The sequence below is a fragment of the Periplaneta americana genome, chromosome 16, assembly GCF_040183065.1.
Source record: "Periplaneta americana isolate PAMFEO1 chromosome 16, P.americana_PAMFEO1_priV1, whole genome shotgun sequence".
In the NCBI taxonomy this organism is placed as follows: Eukaryota; Metazoa; Arthropoda; class Insecta; order Blattodea; family Blattidae; genus Periplaneta; species Periplaneta americana.
This window is the reverse complement of record NC_091132.1, coordinates 43,240,280-43,258,504: the sequence shown is the minus strand read 5'-3', so window position 1 is coordinate 43,258,504 and position 18,225 is coordinate 43,240,280. Positions and strand designations below refer to the sequence as shown.

At 34.2% G+C, this 18,225-nt stretch overlaps 2 protein-coding genes across 2 annotated transcripts in view; one reads left to right on the top strand and one right to left on the bottom strand.

Moving 5' to 3' along the window:
- LOC138716143 (puratrophin-1-like) overlaps window positions 1–18,225 on the bottom strand; it is a 1,133,117-nt gene that overhangs the window by 116,090 nt on the left and 998,802 nt on the right. The gene's annotated exons all lie outside the window — the stretch shown is intronic.
- Window positions 174–4,283, top strand: LOC138716145 (myb/SANT-like DNA-binding domain-containing protein 3). The gene is made up of 4 exons (XM_069848963.1): window positions 174–537; window positions 617–767; window positions 3,722–3,858; window positions 3,945–4,283. Exons 1-4 carry the CDS (start codon window positions 262–264, stop codon window positions 4,257–4,259), a joined length of 879 nt encoding a protein of 292 aa, XP_069705064.1. The 5' UTR covers window positions 174–261; the 3' UTR covers window positions 4,260–4,283.

Sequence of the window (18,225 nt, the reverse complement as noted above, 5' to 3'; positions counted from 1 at the left end):
GAAATACGTGATGCGCGGACCATGTTATACACGTTTGTTCAGTGTTGCCAATCTAGCGACTTTAACTCTTTTTCAACAACAATTTCTTTTAACTGTTATATTGCTTAAATAGGGATTTAGCGACTTTTTTATGACCCCATACTGATAAAATTTAACCTTTCTTTGTTAATAATGGGAAATACAGCGACTTTCGAACTACTTTTTGGCGACTTTCCGTACACTCTGTTGGAGACACTGGTTTGTTTTTGTTTATTGGAAATAATGGCGGACAGTAAGAAGAAGGTTGACCGTTCTCCAAATTTTTCGAAGGAAGAAAGGGATATGCTTGTAGAAATTATCCTTTCCAACTACAAGGGAATAATAGAATCAAAGAAGACTGACGCTGCTACATCTGCAGATAAAGAACATGCATGGAGAGAAGTGGCCTCGGAATTTAATTCTAGAAACTTAAGCCGTCCTTCCCGTCATTGGAAATCATTAAAGATGTGCTACGAAAATATAAAAAAAAGAACGAAAAAAGCATTTGCCCATGACAAGGTAAGTCTTCAAAGTATACAAAAATTTGTGGTGTATTTTGTTAATGGAAATCATCATATGCCATATCAATCTTTTTCAGATTCAGCTGCATAAAACGGGAGGTGGCAGCTTTGAAAAACCGACTGTGGATGAAACAGGGTTGAAATTGATTGCGACATTGCAAACACAGTTTCTACCTCTGGCCAATCCCTTTGATGATGATGTAGATTTTCATCCTGAGGTCATATTAGGTAAGCTGTTTATTTTATGTAAGCTACGAATTAAGTTTACGAAGTCTGATTAGTTTAATATGTAGCTATTCGGTGATGTATGCAATGGAGGAAGAAAGGAACTAGTCACCCTACCAAATTATCTTCTGGACTAGGTGCCTCATAAGTGGTGACTTGTTGGTATCAATTGTGAGGTTCAGACCTGTATTCGGACAACAACTACATGAAAATGAAAACAATGCTGGTATATGATCATTTTCATGATTAAAGAGCAGATCTTTATATGCCGAAATGTAAATTATTTTGTAATTCACCAGGAAAGGTACACCAAAGAATGCATAATTATTTTCTTTTGCTTCCCTGATAAACACGTGGTTTTAGTTTGCAGCCACAAATACTTTCAGCATAAAAATCGTTTGATACTTACCTATACATTCTAATGCATTGTTGTAGCCCCACCTCCACTTCTAAGTAAGTAGTGATTACCAATATAACATTCTAGAGGTCCGAAACGAAACATGGTCAATTTCTCTAGTATTGTGTTCTGGACTTCTCTGGTTTAGTTACATTTGCAACAAGTAGGAAATAGGGAAACAACACTGCATTAGAATATATAGGTAAGTCTAAATATATTTTATAATTTATATTAAACGATTTTTATACTGAAAATATTTGTGGATGCAAAGTAAAACCACGTGTTTATCATTATACACATATAGAAGTCAGTGTAATGGAAGAGAATTATGCCTACTTTGGTGTAGCTTTTCTGGAGAAATTCCTTTGTAATATGAATGTGTGAGTTTCTACTAGACTGCATCTCATGCATTTCCATCACCTACAGTGTTCTAATCCTTAAGCTACTGTCAAAGAAATCACTTCATACATATTTCCAAGGAAAGAAAATCTCCATTTAATTTACTTAACTGATCTTTCTCTCACTACAGATTACCATGGGACAAAGAATATCGAACAATTTTAATATAAAAATATTCGTGCAAATTGTACTAGCATTGTACATAATACTGTGTGACAATGGCAGAAAAAAATATAGCCTACGTAGGCTTGCATGACTTGAAAATAGTAGAGTGAATTTTTTTTATTGAATTTTATCCATTAGCTTATATATTTCTTAACTTAAAAAGTTGGAAGATATGTGATTTTAAGTGCAATGAAGTTTGTTTAATTTATCAGGAAGGAAAATTCAGAAATTTGAAGTAATTAAGGAACACTTATGTTCATATAAGTTAAATAAAATTGTTATAAGTTTGTATGTTCAGTCAGCAATCTGAATACTGTTTGGAACCACATAAGTGATACCAATAACAATAATGCATAACTCATGAGCCACCTAAGTCAGGAGAAATGGGATAGGACGAGTGCCTCAGTATGTAAAATGCTAGGCCTGATTGGTAATGTCACAACACATGGCTGTCACTCTAATAATGGGGCAGACAAGTTGATTATTACATTACGCAAAATCATTAATTATTTTTAATTCAACTTGTTTACTACTCAAAATATTGGGATATTATATATGTTATTCCATGTTATAATAGTTTTATTCAGTGATACTTTCTAGATTAGAAATACCATAATTTTCCCTAATGTAATTATTTTTAAGACTACATTAATTAGTAATTGAAAATTAAAATTATTTGTATCTTTCTTAATTTATGTATAGGCCTGGTTCTTAAAAAAGTTTACCAGCAGTTTTATCATTTTTTTCACTAAAAGTTTACTTGTATCACAAGCATGACACATAATTCTAGCCCCTTTGAGATAATTAATGATCCTTGGTTTGTAACAAATTAAATTGTTTTTCATGAGTTTCGAAATGAGAACCTAAAATGTTGGCATTTGTCAGTGACACATAATCTGCTGGTACCTGAAACCCCATGTGTCAATCGATAGTAAATAATGAATGGTTATGCTACTTTCCGCATTACGAGTCCTGTCCTTGTATTTCTAAAAATCTTGTATTACATCATCATTGCACCATTTTCTACAGTTTTTCTCGTCACCAGAAACTAAGTCTTCCCACCTTTTTTTTTCCGGGTTTCTGCATTTTGGTACTGGTTTAAAGAAGAAGTAGGTGGATTGATTAGGAATTATAGTGGGATAAGCATCTACTGTAAGTTTTGGTCTCTTCCTGGGTACAACAAACTCACTGTCATCATCTCTTGTAGTACAATCTTCCCTAATTATAAATTGTCCTGGGAAATGTTTTGTAAAAATTGCAGTGGAATGTTCATGTTCAACATTATCCCAAACATGTAACCACTGTTGTTTCCCTTTGCATTTATTGGAAGTAAGAACACAGTAACATCTATCCGTTAATGTATCATAGGTAGTTAGATTTGTCTGTATCGTGGTACACAGTACTTTTGAGATATATTTACATATTCACTAAACTTTATTACAGATCCATTGTTTTATAAAAGTCATTAAAAATTCACTTTACATCACTATACTGTTATAGTTTATACTGTACACAGAAGTTTCAACTTCTTGACACTAATAATTCTATTTCAACACTGAATCAACAAGTGTATTCCACCGAGACCTCGATAACCCTTAAGTTTATTAATTTGCAGTCGCCCACTGAGGTGACATCATTGTCTGGAATGTAGGATACCTTCAGTCCTGTACATATCGAGGGCCTTGGGTAGGGTGGCCAATTCCTTTCCCCTCCATTGCATTAATAACATAGTTCACTAATCAGACTTGAGATGTATGCAACAAGTGTTCTTCCTCTGAAATATATGATCAAGTGAGATGTACGGCCTAATCATAAAATTTAGAAGTTAATCCTCCCCTATTCAAAATAGTTGTGGACCTGGATGTTTATTCTATGTCATTGTTATCATCTGTTCTTTAAGCAAAATAAGTAAGCTTTGATGTTACACCTTGATTTTGCATTTAGCTATTTTTGGTGATTTTAAACTTATTGTAACTATTATGTTGTTTTGATGCAGATATGCACGGCAGTGGGGATAGTATTTCTATTGCCACATCCAATGAATCACAAGGCGTACAAGGCTTAAAGGAAGGGGAAAATATTATCCTTATGGAACGGACACACAATGAGGCTGTGGATAATTCTATGGAAGAAGTAAGTGAGAAACAGTACTACACATAGATCCTGAATGCTATACTGTATTTATTTACAAACAGTAACATTTTTCATTTCATTTTCAGACTGATGATGTAGCTCTTCCTGACATTTCTGTATCAGCTGGTCACCACACTACTGCTTCCACCTCGAAATCAGCTGCCGCTCACACAATGTCAAGGTCTCCTAAGAAAAAGAAAGGCAACACTGCATTTGAGTCTAAACTTAATTTCTACAAAAGGAGATTGCAGTGTTTGGAAGAAGAGCATAAAATGAAAGTCAAGTGTTTTAAAGCAGAACATGAAATTAAAATGTATAATTTGAAATTAGGAAAAGAAATGAAAGAATTAGAACTTCTAGAAAAAAAACGAAAATTAGGCATACACAACAAGGAAAATTGAATGTAAATATTGTTATATTCTTACCTAAATACATTATTAATAATTGCTGTCCTTACTGCAGTGTTCTCCCTTCTGTTCTCATTTTCAGCAGGTACTGGGATTTCCTCATAGGCTCTTCTTGCTCCATACACAGCTTCATCTCTTTCAGGAACTTCATCCGCTGCATTTATTGCTATGTTGTGTAAAACGAATGCAGCAACTATGATAACTGGAGCACGGGGTAGTTTTACCCTGAGCCCCATACTGAGACAAGGAAATCGTCGTTTTACCACCCCAAAAGTTCTTTCAATTGCAGATCTAGTTTTTTTGTGGGCTCGATTGTAAGTTCGCTCTGCATCAGTTTCCTCATGACGCACCGGGGTTAGTAGATACCGGGAACATTGGTAGCCACTGTCGCCAAGTAATAATCCTTGCGCAATATCCCCAGTTTCAAATTGAGCGTGCACTCTTGAATTTGTAAAAATATTGCTGTCATGGGCAGATCCTGGCCACCTTGCAACAATATTTAGGCACCTCAGCTTAGCATCACATATTGCTTGCACATTCAGGGAAAAATATCCATGCCGGTTCCTATAGACTTCTGCATGTTCACCTCCGGGAGAAGTAATTGGTATATGCGTGCAGTCTATAGCTCCCAAAACACCTGGAAAACGCATTATATCAAAAAAATCACGCATTGTTTTCCTCACATTATTTCCTCCGCTTGGCATTTTAATGTAGTCCGGTTTCATTGCAGCTATTGCATAAGAGACTTTGTGTATGGTTCTGCAGGCAGTTGCTGTATCCACTTTTAGTAAATCGCCAACAACCATCTGGAAACTCCCTGTTGCAAAGTATCTTAGTGTTAACAATATCATGAACATTGGTGATAGCGGTTTATTTCTCCTGGTTGGTTTCAGCAGAAATCCTCTCAGTCTCAGTTCTAATTGTTCTACAGTATTTTTATCTAGGCGATACCTAAATTTGAACTGTTTATCATTCATGTCCGTGAAAGGATTTCCCCTGTCATGAAATACACGGGGAGCCCGGTGAAATTCAATATCCTCATCTGTAGAACTGTCAGAATAGTCTGATATCTATAAAATAACAAAGTAACATACAATGAATATAACATAATTATAGATTAGGCCTATGTCGTTTTCATGTTCTTTGATATTGCTAAACACGACAAAATACTTACACAATAATTTTCGTTTAGTAACATAATATGAATATAATATAGGCCTAATTATAGGTTATGTTGTTATCGTGTTATGTTTATATTGCTGAATATGATAAAGCCTTATAAAATAATTTTAGTTTAGTAATACTGTACGTGAAATTGAATATGCACAAATTTATAGGCCTAATTATAGGTTATGTTGTTATAGTGTTAACTCGTGTTTATATTGCTGAACATGATAAAGCCTTATAAAATAATTTTCATTAGTAATACGTGGAATATTATATATATATATATATATATATATATATATATATATATATATATATATACCATAATAATAATAATAATAATAATAATAATAATAATAATAACTGACAATTATAGGTTATGTTGTTACCGTGTTAACTCATGTTTATATTGCTGAACATGATATCTTATAAAACGCCAATTTTCGTTCAATAATACATGAAATTGAATATGTATAAATTTACGTATCATATTTATTAATAATAATGGTTGTGAACATAATATAGACCTAATTATAGATTATGTTGTTATTGTGTTATGTTTATATTGCTGAACATGATAAAGCCTTATAAAATAACAATTTTCGATTAGTAATACGTGGAATTCAATATATATAAAACATTTACCTACCATATCAATAATAATAATAATTGACATAATTATAGGTTATAGGTTATGTTGTTATCATGTTATGGTGTTTGATACTAATTAACCTTTATAAGACGACCATTTTCATTTAGTAATACAGTTAATTGAAAATTTATGCATGTGCATATCATATCCATTAATAATTAATTAATGATTGTTATGAACATAATATAATTATAGGTTATATTATTTGATACTGCTGAACACGAACACGATATAGCCTTATAAAATATAAGAATGTTTATGTATTATGTATTAAGGCAAGAAATTGAAAAAAAGAAGAAGTATATGTACTTACCATATCTATTAATATTAATAATAATGTTATTCTATTTGCACAATCTGCCACTCGTATATTTCAAACAGAAAAAGACGTAACTGAACTTGGATCATCTAACTTAATCGGAGAAATTTCTTCAGTCAAAGTTGACTTTAGTTTATGACAAATTAATCTCAGATTAGACTTTATACAACACAAAATTCGAAGTTCAGCTAGAACGAGGATCAATTTAACCTCTGATCTAAGATTAAATGCTTTATACAATCGGGCCTTAGTCCTGCAAAATTAAAGTGTGAAAACTAAATTCCATTTGTTCTTTATAGGCCTACATAATTAAATTTCGTGATGAGAGAAAAATTACATAATGAAAGTTTGAAATACGAGTTTCTTAAACGTTCTGCAACCTGTTTGTTTTCAAGCAGCCATTCCTAAAGAGAGATCTTTTAAATCTAGGTAAACATGTTAAAAACTGACATTATATTATAACACGGTAGATCGCAAAAGCAGTTTTAACACTAGTGCGAAAAATATTTTTAACATAGACATTCAACTGTTTGCATTGATTGTCAACTGTTCTCCACCAGATGTCACATGGCAGAAAATCGCAACAGATCAATAAAGTGGTTCAAAACAACGACAGGCCTATTTTAAAAATGATTGTTTTGGTTAAGAAACATTTCCAGATTAAATAAATACCTTCAACAACAATGTAATTGATAACCATCACAGCAAATACGGAACACAACATTCCAAAGACAACCGTCAAGGCATCAAAAAGAGGTCGACGACCGCTTATCAAAGCAAATACGATGCAGCAAAATTTCAAAGACAGCCGTCAAGACTCCAAAACATGTCGCAGCAAATATGAAACGTAACTATGGCTAAGGCGATTGTCAAAGCTCCCGAACAGATCATAAGATTCTCATCATGCCAAATACGAAGCGCAACTATTACAAAGACAACCGTCAAGGCAACCAAACAGTTTGATGACTTCTTATCTACGTAAATACGAAGAATATAATTTCAAAGACAACTGCAAGACTCTCAAACTAATCCAAGACAATACACAACAAAATTATTACAAACGCAACCGTGAAGGATCCCAAACTGGTCGATTACTCCTTATCGAAGCAAATACGAAACGCACTATTTCAAAGAAATCGTCAAGACTCCAAAACAGGTCGAAGCAAATACGAAACGCAATTATTGCAAAGATAACTGTTAAGAAGACACCCAAACAGGCCGATTGATTATCAAAGTGAATACGAAACGCAACTACGTATTACAAATCAACCGTCAAGGCATCCAAACAGGAACTCATCAGAGAAAATACTTCAAAATACGAGAAGAAAAAAAAAAAAGAAAGAAACTGTGGAGCAGGTTTTCTGTAAGTCCTTCGATCATTCCTCCCAACTCATTTAATGATTTTCCATTCGCCTACCATTCCATTCTGTATGAACAAATCCTATTGTAAAGGAATGAATGATATTAAAGAGGCGATGCTTCATAATACTGTATTTATGTATACATGTCAACGATTTTGAATTTCTTATTCAAATGTCAAATATTCTACACATTGAGTGCGTCACGGCACGAAGGGTTGAAAAGTACTTAGAGGGGAAATCTGAGGTCCGGAATGTACACACCGATAGTGTCAGCCGCTCTTAGAATTTTATTGTGAAACATGTAGTAACGTGCTTTAAATGATTTCTAACTTCGGAATTGGAAATGAAGCCAGATAGCACAAACGAAACCCCGAGCTGAATCCGTCAAACGAGAACAATGAGTTCTGCTGGCCACAAATGTTTGTGATTTCCTACAAATCCCAATCGTCTAACTGAATCCAATGGAAAGCTTTATCTAAACTTTCTCGCGAAATAATGGAGGTTGTAGAATCTCATTTTTCGTTGGCATCAAAACTGAAGAGATCTAGCTACTGTATATTTGCTGATTTTGATCGCAGTTCTAAATTAAAATGGCCCAGTTAGCTGATACTTTTCACAAAGGGATTGGGTCTCGTTACCCGATAGACTGAGATTTGTAGAAACGTAATTCTCTGCCATTTTCATTCCGTAAGCATCGTTGTGTCATCGTTCTTTAATAACCTCTGTAGTTCGTCGAAGGGTTACACACACAATTGTAATTACTATTCATCATACTTAATATTCAAACCTCATTCAACATTTATAACTAAGATTTGATATTGCAACTGTGGTGATTCATCACGTCTGTATTATCGCCAATTTCTATGTAGCTGCAAGGGGTGACATTGTTATTGTACGTCAGCATCGATCTAGTTTAAATTCATACCTCTCACTCTTCCAACTTTTCAAACGCCCATTATTCTAACATTCAAGCTCTACAATTAGCTAAAAATTTTGATCATTGTCTAGTTTATATCACTGCAAAAATCCCTAAGAAGTACAATATAAACAAAATAATAAGAAACAAGTTCACAAAGTTGATCTAAATAGGCAGAAAGCAAGGGAACGCTATTAAGAATACTTATAAATTGGACTTCTTGCATTACTGTAAATGAATAATTAGCTCATAACTTTTCAAAGATTGGCTCTGGTAAGTCAGGCAGATAAGCTGTTCGTAACGACCCCAATGAGAAAGATATCCTTCTCACCATTCCCTTTTTACCTCCTTAAACACTAACAACAATGGAAAAACTGCAACCTATAACTCTTCTTTGGTTCATGTTCTTGTTTAAGACCAAGACTTCTTTACCGAATATTTGTTGTGTTAAATTCCTCACACATAATATTCAGGGGACACTCTGCAGTTGAAAATTGACTTTTGGTGGCATTGATATCCTTTGCCGACGGTCGAAATTCGCGTTGCAAATGTGCTAAAGATAAGGCAAATGGCTGTTACTTTTATGTGCAGATGCAGTAAAAATTTTTAACTCTATTTCCCACGAGTTTCTTTAAGAAGTTTGACCCTGATTCTTACAGTAAATATCACCCAATCTCCCCAAAAATGTTACAGTTTACTTTCTTATATATGCGAATGACATAGTATTATATTAAAAAAAAGGTAAATGATATCAGATTTATTTATTTTTATTTAACATTTAAGTTAATTTAAACATGTGAAAATTCAAAATTAAGTATAGTATGTAGAAAATAATTCGGTGTATTAAGGAAATTAATATTTGGGGTTGTTTACCTGATTTTACAACATATCTAAGGCACATACATTTAACTTAATCCTTTTAACTTTCTATTTTATCAAACTACTACCCGCTAATCTAAGTTTTAGAACCTATATTTATTATCTGTGCCACTTAATGAGTTCAACGAGAGTTGTAATACTCTGTCCCTATTCGCTGCTACCCGCATCACTTGTACCCCTATCCATACTTATGTGGCACAATAAATTGTAATTAACTGGAAAGGGTTTACCTATGTTACCAAACTAATACACAGAAAGTTTCACGTGTCATATCTGAACAAAATGTTTCATAACTTTAGGTTCCAGATTTCTAAAATAAAGTTGCAAGACAAAGGTGCTAACTGAAATTATTCTTCACATAAATTCGCCGTCTTATAAATCTCTCGGTGAATTACAACAATTCCATGCATCTTCACATGATGTCGCATGATCAAAGTTCTTTCCTCAGGAATATATATATATATATATATATATATATATATATATATATATTAACTCAGAAATGAAAAAATGGGAGTATAAGGGTACAATACATCAGTTATTCAAAAAGGCATATGACTCGATTAAGAGAGAAGTTTTATATAATATTCTTATTGAATTTGGTATTTCCAAGAAACTAGTTCGATTAATTAAAATGTGTCTCAGTGAAACACACAGCAGAGTCCGTATGGGCCAGTTTGTATCTGATGCTTTTTCAATTCACTGTGGGCTAAAGCAAGGAGATGCACTATCACCTTTGCTTTTTAACTTCGCTCTATAATATGCCATTAGGAAAGTTCAGGATAACATTGAGGGTCTGGAATTGAACGGGTTACATCGCTCCTTGTCTATGCGGATGACGTGAATATGTTAGGAGAAAATCCACAAAGTCCCCGTGTTCTGAATTCAGTCCTCTATTATCTGTTCTTTGTTGGATTTTTGTTTCGGCATTCTGATACAACCTCACGTCACTCAAGCAGGTCTACTATTGAGGAGAGTCGGATGTTCACTCTCTCTGCTCCTTACATACAGCAGGGATACCCGGCAACGCGACGCATTTTGTAAACAATGTACATAGAAATGATTTACTACCATGATATCAATACTTTTCTTCAGCCCTACTAGTAAGCCCCAGGGGTCCGAACCCAAAGTCCTTCCTATATCAGAATCAAAAATCTATACTACCCCGAAGATTTCACCCCCAGTCTATTTCTGCTACTGCAGATGACAGATGAAGTGGAGGCAGGTGGAGTGATAGAGGAAACGGGAGTACTCCGAGAATACCTATCTACAATGTCTGTTTTTGTCCAGCATAAATTCCATCACGATCTGGCCGGAGATCGATCCCGGGTTGCGTGGATTGAAGGCCACTAAGTAAGCACGTTCTAGCACAGCGGTGACCAAAACTCGAGCTGCAGTGATTACATGCGACAGACAGCCTATGAAGTAAGGAGACGGAGGAAAGGTACTTGGCATGAAAACTAAGAGTACAACCAGTGGTGGTTCCTGTACTAACATCTTGATCAATCCCGCGGGTAAAAATCTCAAGCGTTGCTGTATCAGTAATGTCACTGCTGTCATGAAGAGCCAGTGAATAATATACGATTTTTCTTGCTTCTTTTTTTAACCTTCCTCTTGAATATAATCAGGAATTTTCTAAATTCTTCCCTCGATACTTGGTCGAGAAATTCGTACTCTTTCAAAATTAAAAACTTCTTATGGACAAGTTATTTAAGCTATTTTACTCATCAGCCTACACTTTTGAGAAATTCTGTTCTATTAAAAGGCTTTGGAGCACGAAATATTTCAAACCTCATTAGGTAACTGACTTCCTTACATTTATTTATCTCATCTTTCTCTTCCTGGCTATGATTTAAGACATGTCAATTCCTCGCGTGTACAGTTCGTTGGCACGTAATATTGAATCACTTTTTCTACAATATTATTATTAAATGAATAACTAATAAATAGTTACCTTCATCTAAAGATAAAGAAGATTAAAACTGAGATAGAACCTAACGATTTTATCCTTCTAGGGAGATCTAAAAATATCAATATTCATGCACGTACAGAAGAATTATAGAAACACATACTTAGTGGTCAGTAATAATAATAATAATAATAATAATAATAATAATAATAATAATACATTATTCACCGTGGCAATTAATATTTCTATATACTCCTAATCGAACCGTTAAGCAAAGTAAACATATTAGATTTTGTCCGACAGAACAACAAAAAAGTTCATCTCATTCTTTACGAAACCACCTCTTATTGCTTGTGGAGTTGTGGAGACAGAGTTTGTAGAGAACATGATACCAACACTGCTTGCCTTCAGTGCGTGAATTAAAAATAAAGCAATGTACAGGAAACTCCTCGTACCCGTTTGAATGTCTGTGACTACACGATGTAATCACGACACCTACTTTGGTCACCTCTGCTCTAGCACTTCAGCCATAGATGGGGCTTTGAATATCCTTCGATATCGCTGATATAATAGGAGAAAGTAGGATCCCCAGGCAGATTTTAAATTAAGAAACACATGGTAAATAGGACTTACGATGACTAAAGAAAACATGGAAAATACAGTAGCAGGTGTTATAGGCCTGAAGCCTCGTCCATTATGGAAAAATTTCCAAGCCTGGAAGGTTTTTTACAGACACATAAATACCCACACACACAAATGTCTGTTACCAACGTACAGTTTCCAGCTTCCTCATGCCACAGACATTATTGGAAGTTGCAGCTTGTAAACTTCACCCCGGATAATAAGCGTTACAGAAATCCCGATGTCTATGCACACAGGTATTGATTTTCGTGATGCGTATGTGCAAAGTCTTTGCGTGTATTTCCAGCCATTCCTCCGCCCCTTCTGAATTTTTCCCTGTTTGCCATTCAATGAATATAACAAATGCTTCACCAGATGTGGGGAATAACTGCCCCCATTTACAGCGGACCCTCTGGCCATTACCGTGTAGCAATTATCCATTCATAAGAACGCGTATAACGTGTTATTCCTGTTTTCAGACACTTGTGTACCACCGATTGGAAGGATCCTTTTGTTTCAAATATGTTTGATTTTTTAGACTGTATGATTTCAACTGATATACACATTTAGACCGCAAGGTACACCTCGTCTTAGGATATTCATTGTGTTATTTTTTTTATTATACGAAGAAAATTACAAAAACTAAGAAACTATTATGATGCTGCAAAAAATAATTTCGAGATCTTCATGAAAATACACTTTTCATCATCCCTAATACCATGCAATTCAGCGATGCATCAGGAATACACCAGCACATAGAACAAACCTACGTCATTCAATTTTGGGAATGAAACTATACTTGTGTTGGTTTCAGTCTTCTAATTTTGTTTTCTGTTTACAAATGAACAGTATGCATATGTTAATAAGAGAAGTAATTAACGACGGAAATGCAGTATATTTTTCTTCATATGATACGACATTCCGAAATTAGGCCCAGCTCACCACATATTTTCCACCGTGGTTCACTCAAAGTGTATCGTACTTGTCTATTATCAACAGTAATCTCACTAGAGGTTTTGATTTATCTAGAGAAAATCAAAACTCGAGTGAGATTTAATTGACAATTAAACGATTAGAAGAAATAAAATACTCGAATACAATAAAATATTAATTGACTTACTAAAATTATATATTTCACTAATGTTGCATCCACCAAAACGTTTGAACGGAACCGCCATTTTCAACTGACTATCTATATGGGGTAAACAAATAACGATCGCAAAGCGTATTTTATAGTACCGTAAAGAATTTGCAATTTCAAATGTTGGCAAACCCAGAAAAAATTGGTAGGGGGGGGGGTGATACAAATAGAAGAAAGTATATAAAGATTAGAAGAAATAAAGTACTATAATACAATAAAATAGATATTAACTGACTTACTAAATAGTACATTATGCAACAAGCCTATAATGATAGTAATTAAGACGCGAGTATGTTTGTTTATGAAACGAGCGCAAGCGAGTTTCATAATTTTCATACGAGCGTCTTAATTACCATTATAGGCAAGTTTCATACGACTTTTTATGCTCGACCATACTTCTGACTTGAAATTATTCAGAAGTATTCATTTTATTTGTATCTGACAGAAGATCGGAAGTGACCTTGTTCATAGCTCGTAAATTGTGAGATGTGCGCAGACGCGAAAGTATTGATTTTTTCCGAGGAACAATAATGTCATTGACCTTGATGTAATGCAGAGAATGTATAACCTGGAAATTGATTTAAAATTGAAAAACGAGATGACAAATTGAATTTATTTGAATATTATTTACAATTAACGCTAATTATTATAGTAACAGAACATAACCTTCTGCGACAGTATTGGATTTCCAACCTCCGTGACGTTTCCCTCGTTGTCTTTCGATTGCATATCCGAGAATAATCGAAAACCTGAACTTTAATGAATAGGTGTACTTTAATGACATTCATTAAAGGAGTGCTACCAGGTGTATAATTACTACATTTCGGCATGGTCGAGCATAAATTCTATTTCGCTAATGTTACCTTCACCAAAACGTTGAACGAAGCCGCCATTTTGAGTCGACTATCTATGCGGGAAACAAATGACGATCACAAGGCATGTTTTATAGTACCGTAAAGAATTTGCAGTTTGAAATGTTAAAAAACAAAGAAACAAATGCTAGGGAAGTGATAAAAGCAAATAAATGCACTTCATCCGGGATTGACATACAACGATTATTTAGAAAATAAATAAGTGGCTTTCATGTCGTGTAAAAACACGATACGGCGACGATTTCCAATTGAAAACCACTCCTTTTCTTATTATAATGTAAAATGATATCAGTGTTCCTTCCCTGAGCTCATGGTCAAGGCGTGAATTGCTATAATGCTTTACCACTGTTTTTTCTTTATTTGGTGATTTAACGATGCTGTATCAACTACTGGGATATTAAGCATCGATGGAATTGGGGATAGCGAGATGGTGGCGAGATGAGGCCGAAGAATACCTGACATTCACCTTACGGTTTAGAAAAACTTTGGTAAAAAGCCAATCAGGTAATCAGCCCAAGTGATAATCGAACCCACGGTCAAGCGCATCCTCTTATCGATGCGCTAATGCCTGAGCTACGCCGGTAGCTACCACTCTGTTGCCAAAGCTAATAATATTAGTCTACTGGATTTTTTTTTAGGATTTCTCGAACTATCGAAGTAGAGAAGGCAATATCGCTTTCTTCTGAATTTTTTTTCCGCATTCACTTACTCGCCATAATCATTTCAACGTTGAAGCATCCTCAGCAAGTGAAAGTGTTGTTAAACAAACGCTGGTGAATGTACGAGATGACGTACACACATCATGACGCAGGAATTTGTATGTCGCAATAAAAAATTCCTGTGCATATGCTGGATAATATTTCTTTCGTTGAGGTTTAGTTCACAAGGAACCTGACATCAGTCTTGGATAAGTTATGTCTCTAACAACATACGTACATGCATAACTTATGTAATGACTAAGCCTCGGATTCTTTGGTTCTAACCTATTCTACTACTGCGTTGTTAATGTCCATATTTTACGAGCACTTTTATTTTAAGAACTAGCCTATATCCTGAAAATAAAACTATGATATTTTAATATGACTATTACTTTTACTACGTCATACTACTTTTGACAAATAAAACGGTACGAAAGGAAGTCTTTCAACCAATCATGGCTGCTTATCGCACAATTTTATCGCTTTCCTAGCATTTGTTTAATTTTATCGCCTCCCTAGCATTTCTTTGGTTTTATCACTACCCTAGCATTTGTTTCTTTGTTTGTAAACATTTCAAAATGTAAATTCTTTATGGTACTATAAAACATGCTTTGCGATCGCAATTTCCTTCCCGCATAGTCGACTAAAAATGGTGGCTCCGTTCAAACATTTTGGTGAAGGTAACATTAGTGAAATAGAATTTTAGTAAGTCAATTAATATTTTATTGTATTAAGGTACTTTATTTCGTCTAATCTTCATATACTCTCTTCTAATCGTGTAATAGTAAATTAAATCCCACTCGAGTTTCGATTTTCTCTAGATAAAATCAAAACCTCTAGTGAGATTACTGTTGATAAAGAAAAAACAAATTTGGAACTTGGGAATTAAAACATTAAACATTCTAAATACATATTTTCATTCTATGTGACCCTGTTTTCAGTTTAAGTGGACTCATTATTTTGAAATACTTATCTACTTATTAATTAATTTACTTACTGATTAATTAACTTATTACATTTACTGTATATTTATATTTTATACATATTTTTGTATTAACTTATTTCTTTCTGCATAAACATACTAGAAATTCGGAATTATATTCTAATGACTCAACTCGCAAAATAATTTTCAAAATAAGTTTAACAACTTCCTAATTTTTATGACATCCTCTTTTTATCTTCTACCTTCTACGAGACTTCAGCTTAAATTCAATGACTCAAATAATTACACGCAATACACTATTGATTTTGAAGTTCAAAGCTTTTGCTTACAAAAGGCCTATATTAATGTCAATAACTTAGCAATTCATATCTTCATAAGATAAACTTAGAGAACAGTTCGAGGTGTTTCATGGCAAACGAGGTGTGACAGAGAGAACGGAAAGTTGCAGAGTAAGGGGCCGGTGAACTTCAAAACACGTTCCATTCATAAAGAACATCTCTTGCTGTTCACCCCAAGTTCATTCACCGATTCGTCCCCTTACTATTGCATATTTTACGCAAACAACACCCTTTCCGGATCCTTCGAATTTTTACTACCGTTAAGCAACTCTAAGAGCCGATAGTGATCGACTCGTAACAGAGTTTAGGTTATATCCTATGCATTTTGTCTGTCCAATATTGTCTTAAACGATGATCTTGATCAGTGCCCCGCTACTTCTGAATGTCTAAAATTTGTGCAAAATAGGAAGAAGAATGTTTTTTACTTAGTTATTTAACGATGCTGTATAAGCTACTGAGTTATTTAGCGAGATGGTATTTGGCGAGATGAGGCCGAGGATTCGCTATGGAGTATCTGACATTCGTCTTAGGTCTACGGTTGCGGAAAACCACTGAAAAATCTCAACCAGGTAATCAGCCCAAGCGGGAATCGAACCCACGCCCGAGCGCAACTCCGGATCAGCAGGCAAACGTGCTACCGCCTGAGCTACAGCGGTGGCAAACAAGGATTTAATTTAATTACAGCCATAAACATTAAACAAATGCTATGGACATAGTCAGTCAATACAAAAACACACGTACAGATTAAAAATAAAATTGAAATTAAAATTAGAAGTGAAGGGTTCCTGCTTGTTCAAAATGTTCATTCACATTATAAAAAGAATTATCAAAAAGCTATTTCCGTAAAACGATTCTAAATCTAGATAAAGTAACACTATGAGCCTCATAAGATAGTTTGTTGAATAATTTTAAAGACTTTGATTTATTCAATCTAAATGCCGGTTCAAGTAGAAGATAACTGGACATGGTATTATAATAATTATGTATATCTCGTCCACTACTATAGTTATTTATTCACTTTTTTACCCTAAGTAAACATTCAAATATATAAACATTCACTACAGTCTGTATTTTCTCTTGTTTAAATAACGGTCTGCAATGAGCATTAAAAGAAGCAGCCGTAATGATACGTACGGCATTTTTTTGCAAGATAATTAATTTTGGTATATCAGAGCATAATATGATATTCTAAGACAAGATTTGGGATAAATCGCAATATAACGAACGCCAGTAGGGGAAGTTATCCCCACCCACATGAAATGTTCATTCGACACAACACTCGCCTATCACGTAGAGTGTCTGGTGAGCTAGTAGGGGAAAAGTGGAAGAGGTCTTGGGCGGACCTTCTACGTTCGCTATATTGCGATTTTCCCAAGATTTGGATACCGAAGTTTTCAACTGTCTTAAAAGAAAAATTACTCTAGATAATGTAAAAAAGTAAATCTATATGACGACCCCAATTCAATTTGGTATCAAGAGTCAAACCAAGCAATTTAACATGAGTCTGAAATTGAACATTCGTAGTTTCTTTTAAAGAAAGAAGTATTTTCTGTGTTTTATTAATATTGAGACTAAATGCATTCGCCTGGAACCAAGACATGGCATTATTTAAAGATTCAGTCATAAAAAGGTTGAGCAAAAACAAATCATTGTTTGAACAATATAAAGATGTATCGTCAGCAGGATGTTCAGCAACAAAATGTAGGATGATGATGATGATGATGATAATAATAATAATAGTAATCACAATCATAATCTTCATAAATCATGTGGGAATTTGGTTCATTAAAGAAACGCTGACAACGCGTAGGCCTACAATAAAAAATAACTTTATCTGCAAAAGTAAGAAAAGATAGACTAGTAAAACAATCGTTTATAGTCAGGCTATAGGAAAGGAATTATGTATAAAAAATCTGAATAATATAATGGAAGGGTATAAGAATCCATATAAACTGCTTCATTACAAACCAGACAGAAGGAGAAACAAAGCACAGAAAACAACTTCAAAAAACATTGTTCTTCGTTCATAATCTTGTATTTGCGCGATATTTCTTGTTTTAATCCATTTCCTTAAGCTGTGAATGTTGGGTATCGTGGCTATTGGATGAAGATTTTTACTATTGAAGATGTTTGGAGTTGTTATT